Source organism: Mirounga leonina, unplaced genomic scaffold (genome assembly GCF_011800145.1).
Source record: "Mirounga leonina isolate KUSES-001 unplaced genomic scaffold, KU_Mleo_1.0 Mir_114, whole genome shotgun sequence".
In the NCBI taxonomy this organism is placed as follows: domain Eukaryota; kingdom Metazoa; phylum Chordata; class Mammalia; order Carnivora; family Phocidae; genus Mirounga; species Mirounga leonina.
This window is the reverse complement of record NW_023270265.1, coordinates 29,588,183-29,600,924: the sequence shown is the minus strand read 5'-3', so window position 1 is coordinate 29,600,924 and position 12,742 is coordinate 29,588,183. Positions and strand designations below refer to the sequence as shown.

General features: G+C 42.9%; 1 protein-coding gene across 1 annotated transcript; it reads right to left on the bottom strand.

The window, feature by feature from the left end:
- Positions 1–862: 862 nt before the first annotated feature.
- GSTO1 (glutathione S-transferase omega 1) lies at positions 863–12,706 on the bottom strand. Its single transcript, XM_035028644.1, has 6 exons — positions 12,242–12,706; positions 11,912–12,020; positions 8,369–8,591; positions 5,474–5,572; positions 2,374–2,480; positions 863–1,108 (listed from the first exon to the last, which is right to left on the bottom strand). The coding sequence occupies exons 1-6, from the start codon at positions 12,273–12,275 to the stop codon at positions 955–957; spliced, it is 726 nt and encodes a 241-aa protein (XP_034884535.1). The 5' UTR covers positions 12,276–12,706; the 3' UTR covers positions 863–954.
- Positions 12,707–12,742: the final 36 nt, after the last annotated feature.

The window sequence follows — 12,742 nt, the reverse complement described above, 5'->3', positions numbered from 1 at the left end:
TTGGTGAAATCATCTGTAGAATGAAATGATGTTCTCCGACCTACCTTCTTCTCGTGGAGGTGAGGTGATGATAAAAATTAGAAGCCCAGTGGGCTTTGGAAGCCTAGGGAAGATGGCATGAGTATTTCTGAATTACTCATCCAGACGTACACTGAATTGATGGATGTGGTCTCCACAGTATTTAATTACATCTATGGGACGCCTGATGGGTACCCAAAGAGTAGGTAGGAGTTGGAGGAATTGGTTGGAAAAATTTGAAGGGGATTGAGATTGGAGACTGGGAGACCAAATAGAAGGACACCTAGTCACCTGACTTTGAAGCGATGTGAGTCTGGTCTTCAGTGGTGACAAGGGGAATAAGAAAGGTAGTGAAGTTGATGGAAAGGAAAGAATGAGGAATTGAAAACTTGAGAGGGCAGCTCTTGAAACAACAGGGTATCCATGTGGAAATGTCCTATGGGCAGTAAGAAATCTAGGTTGAAGTTAAGTTCTCACCAGAGATGATGACTTAGAGGTTTTCAGCATAGACTGTGATAAAACCCTTAGAATCAACGTGAGCATACTGAGACAGGAAATGTGCTTACATTTCTGCAGGAGGGCCTTAAGGAAACCCCACAGTTTTTTTTTGTTGTTTTTTTTTTAAAGATTTTTATTTATTTATTCATGAGAGACACAGAGAGAGAGAGGCAGAGGGAGAAGCAGGCTCCCAAGGAGCAGAGAGCCCGATGCGGGACTCGATCCCAGGACTCTGGGATCATGACCTGAGCCGAAGGCAGACGCTTAACCATCTGAGCCACCCAGGCGCCCAGGAAACCCCACAGTTAAGCCATGATGTCAAATCAGAGAAGGTGATCCAGTGAAATGTGAGAGCACTTGGTAAAATTAAAGTTTATTTTTACTCATATTAGTGAAGGAAAATATCAGCCATTTCTTCATTGCTGACTCCTGCCCCTATCAGAGCCCACAGTCACAGGCCTCAGGGCTGTTCTGCAAGTAGAGATTGAAGAAACCTCGAAGGGCCTTGGGATCAGTGAGGAGGGCTGATACTGCAGGATCTTGCCTCATGGCTGCCATCCAGAGCTTAAGTTTTGGAGTGTGGTCTACACAACTGTGGGAAGGGAAAAGGATGAAGACATGAGCTAGGTTAACTAGGAAGGCATTACAAAGGCTCCTATATCATCACTCTGCAGTTTCCTTTTGTTTTCCTCGAATCTTTTAAAATAATTTCTTTAAAATGCACAAAATCAGAATATTTGATTTGGAAGATACTGTAGAGGTCTTTGTTTTATGGAAAAGGAATCTTAGAGTGAAGTGACTTGCTCAGTTAGCATGAGAATTATTTGTCCAGGCAAACTAGTAACTTTTTAAAAGGAGAACATGAAAGACAACCATGAATGTTATATATTTATTCTACAGCCGGACTGAATACTTTTAAGCTCTAAGAATTGAGAGTAAGCCGAGGTGGCTGCCAAACTTCAAACATGGAGTTTGGAAAATAGTGTGGGAATTCTGCTGGTAAATGAGAGGTGGCATTGATCATAACAATCCTGCATGACATACTTATAAAAATGTACATCCTTATGGATTTTTAGCCAGAAGGGAAGGAGTAAGTTACTTTTATTTATTTATTTATTTATTTATTTTTATTTTTTTTATTCTTATGTTAATCCCCATACATTACATCATTAGTTTTAGATGAAGTGTTCCATGATTCATTGTTTGTGCATAACACCCAGTGCTCCATTGTGCCCTCCTCAATACCCACCACCAGGCTAACCCATCCTCCCACACCCCTCCCCTCCAGAACCCTGTTTGTTTTTCAGAGTCCATCATCTCTCATGGTTCGTCTACCCCTCCGATTTCCCCCGCTTCATTCTTCCCCTCCCGCTACCTTCTTCTTCTTCTTTTTTTTTCTTAACATATATTGCATTATTTGTTTCAGAGGTACAGATCTGAGATTCAACAGTCTTGCACAATTCACAGCGCTTACCAGAGCACATACCCTCCCCAGTGTCTATCACCCAGTCACCCCATCCCTCCCACCCCACTCCCCACTCCAGCAACCCTGTTTGTTTCCTGCATTTAAGAATTCCTCATATCAGTGAGATCATATGATACATGTAGGAGTAAGTTACTTTTAAACATTTTACTACATGTCATAGAATTCTCTGTCCACCCCTCCCCCACACACTCCAGGAATGGAGAAGGGTGGTGAGTATATGCCCTGGATAGTCCAAGATTCTCCTCCTGTCTGCCTGTTCCCATTCATACCAGTTATATAAAATATTCTAATTTTTGTTCAGAAAAAGGTCAATATATACTCTTCCAATTATCATTATCCTAAATTATGCACAGAATATTCAAATGTCTTACTCATTTAACTCCAGAATTTCCAGCCGTTCAAACCAGGGCCAGATGAGGTAATCAATCATAGAAAGAGAATTGCCACCAAAGAAGGTTGTCTTCTTATTGGTAAGAACCTGGACATTAAACAGCATAAGAGTACTTGTTATTTGTGCATTTAGTAAGACTCATCATCAGAAATGATGAAGGCAAGTTAAGTAGAGCAAGTGAGAGCAGCAGCTTTTACCCTGACATATTCAAGCTGGCTTTTTGTTTGAACTTTAGAATCTCCTGGTTTGGGATGAAGCCAACAACCAACAAAATAAACTGGAAAGTAGAGAAAAATAAAGCAAGCAACAGAATACAAGATCTTTGTAATATATATACCCAGCAAAGGATTGGTATTCAGACTAGAGAGAGAACTCCCAGGAATCAATAAGAAAAAAGGCAAATAACTCAATAGAAAATGGGGCCAGACTTGACCTTCACGAAAAAGGATATTCTAATGGCCAAAAACCATGTGAAAAGGTATTCAACCTCACTGGTCATCAGGGAAATGCAAATTAGAGCCAAAATGTAATACCACTACACATCCTTCATAATAGTTAAAATGAGCAAGACAAAATTAACAAGGGTGTGGAACCACTGCTGGCAGGACTATAAGCTGGAGCAACCATGTTTTAACTGTATGTACTGAAGCTGAGTGCATGCATTCTCTAACCCAGTAATTCTACTCTTTGGAAATGTGAACATATGTTCACCAAAAGGTAGGTGGAAGAACGTTTATTGTAAGAGCCCCAAAGTGGAAATGTTTACTGTCCAACAGGAGTAAAATAGATAAACTGTGCTATAGTCATATGTTGGAACACAAAGGATAGGAATGAACTACATACAATATAGATGAATCTCACAAAGCTACTATTGTATGAAAGAAGCCAGACCCAAAAGAGTGCATATTATATAATTCCATATGTATAAAGTATAAAAATAGCCCAAACTAATGTCTCCTGATATGGGTGCTGGTTCCATGACTATGTTCACTTGGTAAAAATTCATCAAGCTGTACTCATGCTTTGGATACTTCTCTGTATGTAACACTTCAATAAAAAAATGACTCAAAATACACTGGAAATAACTGGGTTAACTGTTAAACAGATGTCAAATAAAATTATCTGAAAACCAAACACAAATAGTATGTTTCTATAATTCAAGAATGTGCATTGGTGTTAATGGTTCTGACAAAGTAGAGGACCTAATTAACACCAAACCAACTTACCTTTTATAAAACTTCCATAGTTTTCCTCAGGGCCCATATAACATTCTGCATTGTGGATTGATGGCTTATATCTACTGGAGTATCTGTCTTTTGTCTACCACCAAGCTAATCATCTGAAGAGTATAGACCATATCTTACTTTCTACCTTCCACACTACCCAGTAGAGTGCCTTGCAATTATTAGGCACTCAGAACTGTACAACAAATCAATGTTAACTGGGCCTGCCCTTCAACTGTAGTGTCTGGTTATTATATTGTGTATAAATTAAGTATAGCAGTTTCAGTCAGAAGAAAATAACCCACTCAGCAGCCTAAAACATGGAAATGGCACTACTCACTTTAAGGCATGAGTTCTAAATCTGGAGTCTATGAAGGTAGATGGGGAAAAAGTACATACTGCCCCTCTCCCCCCAGTAACCCCCAATTTAGCAGGTATTCCCATTATGAAATGAACCACAGTAGAGTTAATCTTATATATTTTAATTTAAGCATTTAAAAATGCTGAGAAGGGGTTCGTAGGCTCTACTAGGTTGCCAAACACAAAAGAAGTCTTAATCTTCAAAGAAACAATATCCCATATGTATTCTCTGACCATAATGTAATTAAATTAGAAAATAGCAAAAAGTTTAGGAAACTTACAAGTACACTGATAAATAATAGCTAGGCAATGAGAAAATCAAATGGAAACAGGAAAAAAAGCCAATTTAGAACAGAACAATGAAAGTCCTGCCTATTAAAACTTAATTGGATGCAACTAAGATGTTATTTAGAAGTAATGTATTGGTCATTAATGCATTATACAATCAAGAAAGACTGAAGGTATGTGCATTAGCTACTGAACTCCTGAGCTAGTTAGTAAAAGAGCAGAAACAGCCAAACCCTATCAAATGATTTCAGAGATTAGAAACACAGGCAAAGTAACCCAACACATTTTATCAGGTTAGAATATCCTTAATGTAAAAAACAAAGACACTATGAAAACAAAATAATAATCCAACCTCATGAATAGTATGCAAATTCTTTAAATATTAACTAGTTCTAGAGTATATATGAAAATCCATTGGAAACAAGTAGGTTTTATCTCAGTAACGCTAGGATGGTTCAACACCAGAAAATTTGTCAATAACACCATATTCATCAGATTAAAGGGAAAAAATTCCATGAACATCTCAATAGATGTAATAGATACAGACAAAACATTCAACAAAATTAAACACATCCATGATTTTTGTTAAAATTAGCAAACTAGTAACAATTTTCTTAATGAAAATAAGTTCCAAAAAAATCTACAACAAACTTAATACTGATAAAATATTAGGATGCATTCCCATACAAGGGAGGAACTATGTCTTCCCTCAGTAAAAACCCAAGGCTGAGAGTGAATGGAATGTCTCAAGACCAAGAGAAAGACTTGATCTAAAGGCCCAAATGACAGCTGTGCCCCAAAGGAGGTAAAAACTCATCCAGGCTTCTCTAAGTGTCTTTATGATTCATGACAAACTCTGGTGGGAAATGTTTATAATGTACTATTAAAAAAAAAAAACAAAAACACAGCATGGTATCTATGCCCTGATTACAGTTATGTTAACTTTTTCCTTCCTTCCTTCCTTCTTTCTTTTTGTTTTGTTTTGATACATGGACAAGGACTAGACACAGGCATGAAAAAATGAAAACAGGTGACAAATTGTGGAAATGTTAGTGCATTTTTTTTCCTTGTTATTTTATTGTCAGTGTGACAATGTTTTAAAAGCAAGCCATGACTTTTGGGAAAGGGGAGTATGAAGAATAGTGGAAGGAAGAAGGGGGTGGATACAGTGTATCATTCATTCTGACAAAAGCTTGGAGAAGAGATTACCTCCTCTAGCTTGCTGAGTTCTTTCCGCAATTCCTCTTTTAGGCCAGAGCAGTCTTCCTCGTTCTGTCTTCTCAGAAAGCTTGTTACCAAAGATGGAACCTAGACAGAGAATAATTTCTCAGTTACCAGTGTGAGGCAAACTGTACCAGCCCCCTCACAGAAAAGCATGACAGAACGCTCAGAGTCCCAGATCAGGGTGTTCGAGAAACCTGAAAGTGCACCAATTCCTGTATTCACAGAGGTCGGGTACTGATCTTAGAAACAGTTTTGGGGCGTAAAGAGATATTTGGTCAGGATTTTATAAGCTGCAAATAATAGAACCCACTTTGGTGAGTTTGAGCCAAATATGTCTTAAAAAGACACTGAGTGACTCATAGAATTATTGAGAGGCTGACAAAATAGGCTGGGGACTAGGCTGGAACGTTCGGAAATCATGCTCAGAACCGGCATGATGGGTGCTGCCGTTTGCACTCCTGCCAGAAGTTAGACCCCGAGGTGACTAACGCCTCGAGCCCTGAAGCCCTCCTGGGTCTGGAATTTGATCCTGCAACCGCCACTGCTCCCCAAAGCCTGGAGCTCTGAAACTGGCCACTCTCACCAGCAGGCCCCGTGCCCCACACACCAAGCCTGTCTCCCCACACTGCTCATTTCTGAATCCAGCTCTATGGTGGGCGCTTCTGACAGGAAGAGCCAGGGTCCCACACTTCTGCCCCAGCCGCAAAGGGAGCTGGGGAAGAGCATCTTTCGGCTTTCTCCCTTGGGGAGGACCTGAGAAGGTTGTTCAAAAGGTGTAGTGTCAGATGCTTCGGGGGTCATGCTGGAGGGGTTTGTGTGTTTTAATACTTCAGTTTTTGGTATGGTCTCATTGCAAGAGACAGAAGTCCACTCATCCCGGTTTAAGTCAACGGGTGCTTGTAAAAATACAAGAAAGTGTCCTGAAATGCCATCCATGTCCACACAGCTTGCCCTCATTGGAAGTGAAGGTTTGCAGGCAGTACTTCTGTCCACGGCTCCATCTGGGCCTGCCTGGTTTTTTATCCCTGCTTTTCCTTAAATGTCTGCCTCATATTGTTCCTATATATCATGTCCCTTGGCAATGCTCTTAATTTCTGCTTCCGTAAGTTAATTTTTGGGGGGCGCCTGGGTGGCTCAGATGGTTAAGCATCTGCCTTCAGCTCAGGTCATGATCTCAGGGTCCTGGGATCGAGCCCCACGCCGTGCATCTCCCTCTCCCCCCGCCCCTCCCCCCTGCTTGTGCATGCTCTCTCTGTCTCAAATAAATAAATAAATAAATAAATTTTTTGTATGGCTTTGGTTTGTTAAGTCTCCAATTTTATATATACATACACACACATATATATTTACACACACACACAAACACACATACACACTCCTCCAAAGCTTCAACACCTTTACTGTTAGTCTCCGTGTCTCAGTTTCAAGTTCTCAGGAGAGAAGATGATTGGGCTGGGGATGCAGGTGGGGGCATTTCTGGTTTGCTGAGCTATGGCCAGGAGGGTGGGGTCATATGGTACCTAAAACCCCCTCTTCCCTGAATGTGAGCTGGGAAGTAATGGTGGGCATCTCCAGTTTTAGCTTATTTTCTTTTGAAACAATACAATGAATCTCTCTCTCTCTTTTTTTGAAAGTAATCTCTACACCCAATGTGGGGCTTGAACTCACAACCCCAAGGTCCAGAGTCACATGCTCTACTGACTGAGCCAGCCAGATGTCCCTATAATGAATCTCTTGTTACTATTTTTTTAGTCCTCCAACATCTTCCTTGTAATTGTCATATTCCTTATCCATCACCTTCGACCGTGGCATCTGTGCTATTCTTTCCCTCTCGTTCTGCCAAGCTAGCTAACTCCCTCTCTCTTCCCCATTGGTTTCCCTTTGCAATGTCTCCTTACACAATATGTTCTCTCTAGAAATTTCACCTTCTAGGTATTTCTTTAACCATTTAAAGAAGACAAGATATGCTGACACATATCCTGACAAATAACAGGTCTATAGAGATAACCTGACACCGCTATTCTTATTGTCCACTGTTGGGCAGTTCTTTGTGAATATCAATTGTTTGAACTATCTACAACCTTGACGCTGATTAAGATACGAACAGGTCTTCTACAGGAATGCCGTTTACTCAGTCAGCTGACAGCTATCGCCAACACAGAGTAGGTACCTGCTGCTAGACACTGGCCGGAACCACAAGGGCCAACACAGCATTTACCATGTCAGACTCTGCTCTAGGTGTTTTATATAAACTGATTTTTATCTACAAGAAGGGAGCAATTATTATACTCCTTTGACAAGTGATAAGCTGAGGCACAGAGGTAAACGAGTAACTTCCTCAGAGTCACACCACTAGGAACTGGCAGAGCTGGTCACGGACCGAGGCAGTGAGCCAACAGTGATGGGAACACAGCCTCACCGGAAAGGAGCTCAGAGTCCTGGTACAACACATAGGCAAGAAAGCGGGCAGTCACTGACAGGGAGAGGTTAGCACCTGTGGGACCACAGAGCTGGGCATGAACCCAGCCCGGACAAGCTTCTGGAAGGCAGCAGAAGCTGAGCAGATACATGAAAGAGGACTTGGAGATAACCAGGCAAAGTGAGAAGGGGGAAGAGCCTTCCAGCAAGAGTTTAGAAGGAGGTGGTGAGTGTGGGAAAACAAAACATTCAGTGTGGCAGGAACACAGTGTCTGAAGAGTGAAGAAGGCTGACTTTGGAGAGGCAAGGAGAAGCAGGAACCAGATGGTGACAGGGCTTGCAGATAAGAACACTGTTGCGTTTTCCTTTCCCACGTCACTGAATCATAAATGACAGCACTGATTTAGCTTAAAAAACAAAGTTTTTTTTTCAAATAGGAGCTGAGATTTCTTATACACACACCTTAGAAAATAACTCAAACACCATCTTTTGGCAAGCTTTCTCATAGGGGTCGTCTGGCAACAGCTTCTTTCCTGGATATGCTTCATCCAGGTACTCACAAGTGATGGCAGATTCGTAGATCAGTTGACCCTGACTGTTTTCCAGAACTGGCACCAGGCCAAAGGGATTCTTCTTAAAGAACCACTCAGGCTTATTTTTCAGGTTGATGTTGATGATTTCATGCCTGAAAGAGACAAAGACAATGAAGAGAGTGGAACTTTTTTTTTTTTTTTTTACTTCTGAGTAAATCCTCACTGGCCCTACCATCCACTCAGATTTGATCAGACCCCAAATTTAGGATTTAGGATTCAACTCAGTCTTGATTCCTTTTCCCTTGCTCCCTCTTCCTCAAGTCCAGTGGATCACCAAGACCTGTCAGCTAGACCTCCAAATCATAGCCACTTCTCAGCTTTATCCCTGCCTCCTTGTCAAAACATCAGCTGCCAGCTAGACCTCTACAGTAGCCTCCCACTGGCCTCTCAGCTTCCACTGTGCCCTCCCTCTAGTTCATTTTCCACAACAGAAGTAAATTGGATCAGGCCATCCTCCTGCTTGCAACCCTGTGATTGCTCCTCATTGCAATGAGGATAAAACCTAAACCCTCTGTAGCATGTGATCTGGCCCTTTCTTACCTGTCACACCTGTTCCTAGGACTTGCCCTCTGGTCATTACAAGCTGGCCACACTGGCCTTTTTTATATTTCTTGAATTTGTCAAACAGGTTCTCACTTTAGGGCATTTACATGTATTGTTCCTCTGCCATTTCTGCCTGTCTTTTCAGGTCAAACACCAGATCCTCCAAGAGGCCCTGACTACCCGGTCTGAAGCTGCTGAGAGCCTCCACTACATGACCATCTTGTTCTACTTTCTTCATTGAACTGATGATGTGTATCTGAAATTACATTGCTCGTTTATTTACATCCTTATTATGTCACCTCCCTAGAGTATAAGCTCCATGAAGGCAGGGATTCTGTGCCTTGTTCATATTAATAAACAAAATTTTTAAAATAGATTTAAATGCTATGAAGACAATAAAAATGGTTTCAGACAGGGGTACTCAGTAAGTATAATGAATAAATAAGTGGAACTGCTTCAAGACTGTCAATAAGATACTCCATTTTGAGCTAAGAGCTTTCTAATTGTAAATTATCTGAGGTAACTAATTGAACTGTATTCACTACCTACTATATGAGAATCAACATAAAATTCAATTCCTTTTACTAAATTGAAAAGAAAGTTCCTCACTTTTACAAGAATATTAAGGAATCCAAAAAATCCACCCATAAAATAAAGTTTCAGATTAAACGTCCACGCACTGATATTTTTTTAAATGTTACGTGGGTAAATCACACTAAGCAAACCCAAAAGGAAGAAAACAGATGAAGTCCAAGCTATATTCAGACTGTAATTAGATCTAACTTGTTTCTTGCCTGAGAGGTTGTAGAAGAAATGAGACAGCAAAGTTTCATGTAATTGTTAAAGCCAGGTCCATATAATTGTCAAAGCTGGTTCATTGTTCAATAGAACAGGTTAGTTACTCAAAAATAACATACGCCAACACCTATTTCCCCATCCATCTCAGTAGTTAGAATAGCGTCTAGTTTGAGGATTTAAATATGTAATCCCCGATGAAAACAGGAAGGGCTACATTGAACACTAGAATACAGTTCTTTTTTTTTTTTTTTTAAAGATTTTATTTATTTATTTGAGAGAGAGACACACACAGTGAGAGAGGGAACACAAGCAGGGGGAGTGGGAGAAGGAGAAGCAGGCTGGCTTCCTGCAGAGCAGGGAGCCCGACGTGGGACTCGATCCCAGGACCCTGGGACCATGACCTGAGCCGAAGGCAGTCGCTTAACCGACTGAGCCACCCAGGTGCCCCTAGAATACAGTTCTGTATCAAGAGGTTCATGTGCTGACAGATTACTAGACACTCAGATACCAGCCATCAAAAGAAATACAAGGCCAGCTCCCTGCCAGGGAATTATCAACATTTCTGAAATTTTATACCATGAAAACAAAAGGTAGATCCTGGGCTTTTGTGATAAAGAAGGTTCTTAGAACACACATGCATTTGGTAACCTGACATTATGAGCCAATAAGTCAACACACCTGCCACAACAAGTTGGAAGATGTATTTTTTAGAGAAAACCATGCTTTGTTAGGTGATACCATGCAGCAAAAATCTAGCACCTCTCTAATGAAAGTCATCTGGGCAGCGAACTAAAACCTGATCCATGAAGGTAGAAGACCTCTGTTGCGTGCACTATCTGGTGGCTGTTACCATTCTTCACCGCCACACACACACTATTTGGTAAAATCAGTTCAATTTTCCTTTGGAAAACAGTCCCAGTGTATAAGGTAGGGTTGTTTTCGAGGGGCCCAGAAACCAGGACTTCACGTCCCCCAATCCAGCTGTGCCTTGCTCCTGTACTTTTCAGTGACACAAGCATAAGGTATATCTTTTTTCAATCCAATTTGAGTAAGATTACTCTTACTTGCAATAAAAGAATTCTAATACAGCAAATACTGCAGTATTTGAATAAAATATAATGTTCTGGATAAATGTTACTAAATGTTGAGTATTTTGCTATGTGTTCAGAATCAATTTCATCCAAATAGGAGGTAAATCTTAGTGAAATGATGGCTAACCCGAAAATATTTTTTTTCTTTAGAATGCATCTTAAAATCTTTTAGGGAAAATTATTGTCTGTTTAATTCTCCCCCTATAAGACTAAAATTAGTTTATAAACCCTAAGCACACGGATGGAAAATTTCTTAAGAATGGGGGTATATTTTAAAGTTCTGCACCACAGGTTATCTAATGTCTGCTCAACAGTTTCCAAAGATCATTGGAAGGGAGGCAATGGATATTTGGTGTCAGGAGCCAAGTGACTATTGCATATTCCCCATGGATAACCAATAGGTCAAAAACCATTTGGTTTTTAATTTCAAAGAGGCTTCGCAGAAGACTGAATTTTTAGGCATACACACTTTGACTCAACAACCCAGCCTATAGGAATTATGTACAGTACAGTACAGTTGACTCAGGGTCAAGGCCTGGACTCTGTACTGGAGTAAATTACCAACTATTAGGAAAGGAACTATATAATCAGAATAACAGCAAATAGGATCACAGAAAACAGACATGAACGTAGAAGTGGGGTGAAAGCAAAAGGGCAGTGGACCAGGAATCAGTGATCTACCAGAGCTGAAAGAGCTGCTGCTGGTCATTACCTGTGATCTCCACTTACCACCAACCTTACGAGAGCCTCAGCTTTTCAAATCCATAAAATGGTTAGGTGGATTGAAATGGGGTGTCCTAAACTGGTGTAATCTATGGCATTCCTCCCACCCTCACCCCAGGAAGTGGGTTCATAATTTGCTTTGACCCCCCCCGCCCCCAAAAGTCTAAGAATAGTTTGCTTTGCAGGAAAGGAAGCCCCTGGGGCCCCATCGGAAATTCCCACCCGGCCGCCCCCAAAGCAGCTGCCTGGGCCCTTACCTGATTCCCTTGGCCTTCAGGACCAAGAGCGTCCTCTGGGCGAATGGGCAGAACCTCATGCTGTAGACGCGGATCAGGCCCTCGGGGACCGGTCCTGGGGGCGCGCTTCCTGCGGGGGAGGCGCGGAGGCGGTCACCGCCCGGAGAGCGGCGGGGACCCCCATCCTCCCGCCATCCCAGGGCCAGGCCGCGGAGAGGGCCCGCGCGCTGCGGCCCCGGCCCGATCCCCGCAAGTGGGGGACCCCCCAGGTGGCTCCGGAGCAGCCACACCAGGACGCGCGGCTGGGAGTGGCCGAGCCCCCCCCCGCCTCTCGCAGCCCGCCCGCCTCACCCTTGGCTAGGCTCCTGGCCGACGCTCCAGACATCGCGGCGCAGCGCAGACCGAGCTCGCGCCCCGGGTTTGCAGGCGATTCAGGAAGTGGTTCGCCCCTCCCTCCGTCCTTTCCTTCTTCCCTCCTCCTCTCCCAAGTGCCTGCGGAGGTCGGCCGTCAGTTCGGCGGGGGCTGTGTTCTCCCGCCCGCGTTGTCCCGGTGCTTAACTAAAACCGGTGCCCGGCGACCCCAGTGCGCGGTCCTGGCCGCCGCCCCCAGGCTCCGTTTCCCACTCTCTGCAAGGAGGGACGCGCTGCCCCTGTGGCCGCGGGCCTGCAGGGAAATCGCAGCCGAGAGGCCCAGCCACGCGCCCACCTCGGGCTGACCTTCCCGGTTTTGCCCGGCTACCCATCAAACACTGCGGCGGGTGGTTGTGCGAAAGTGGACTGTGCTGGCCAAGAGAGGCACCCACGTCCAGAGGCGCAGAGGAAGCTCGACACCCCCCTCCCAGAAGGATAGTG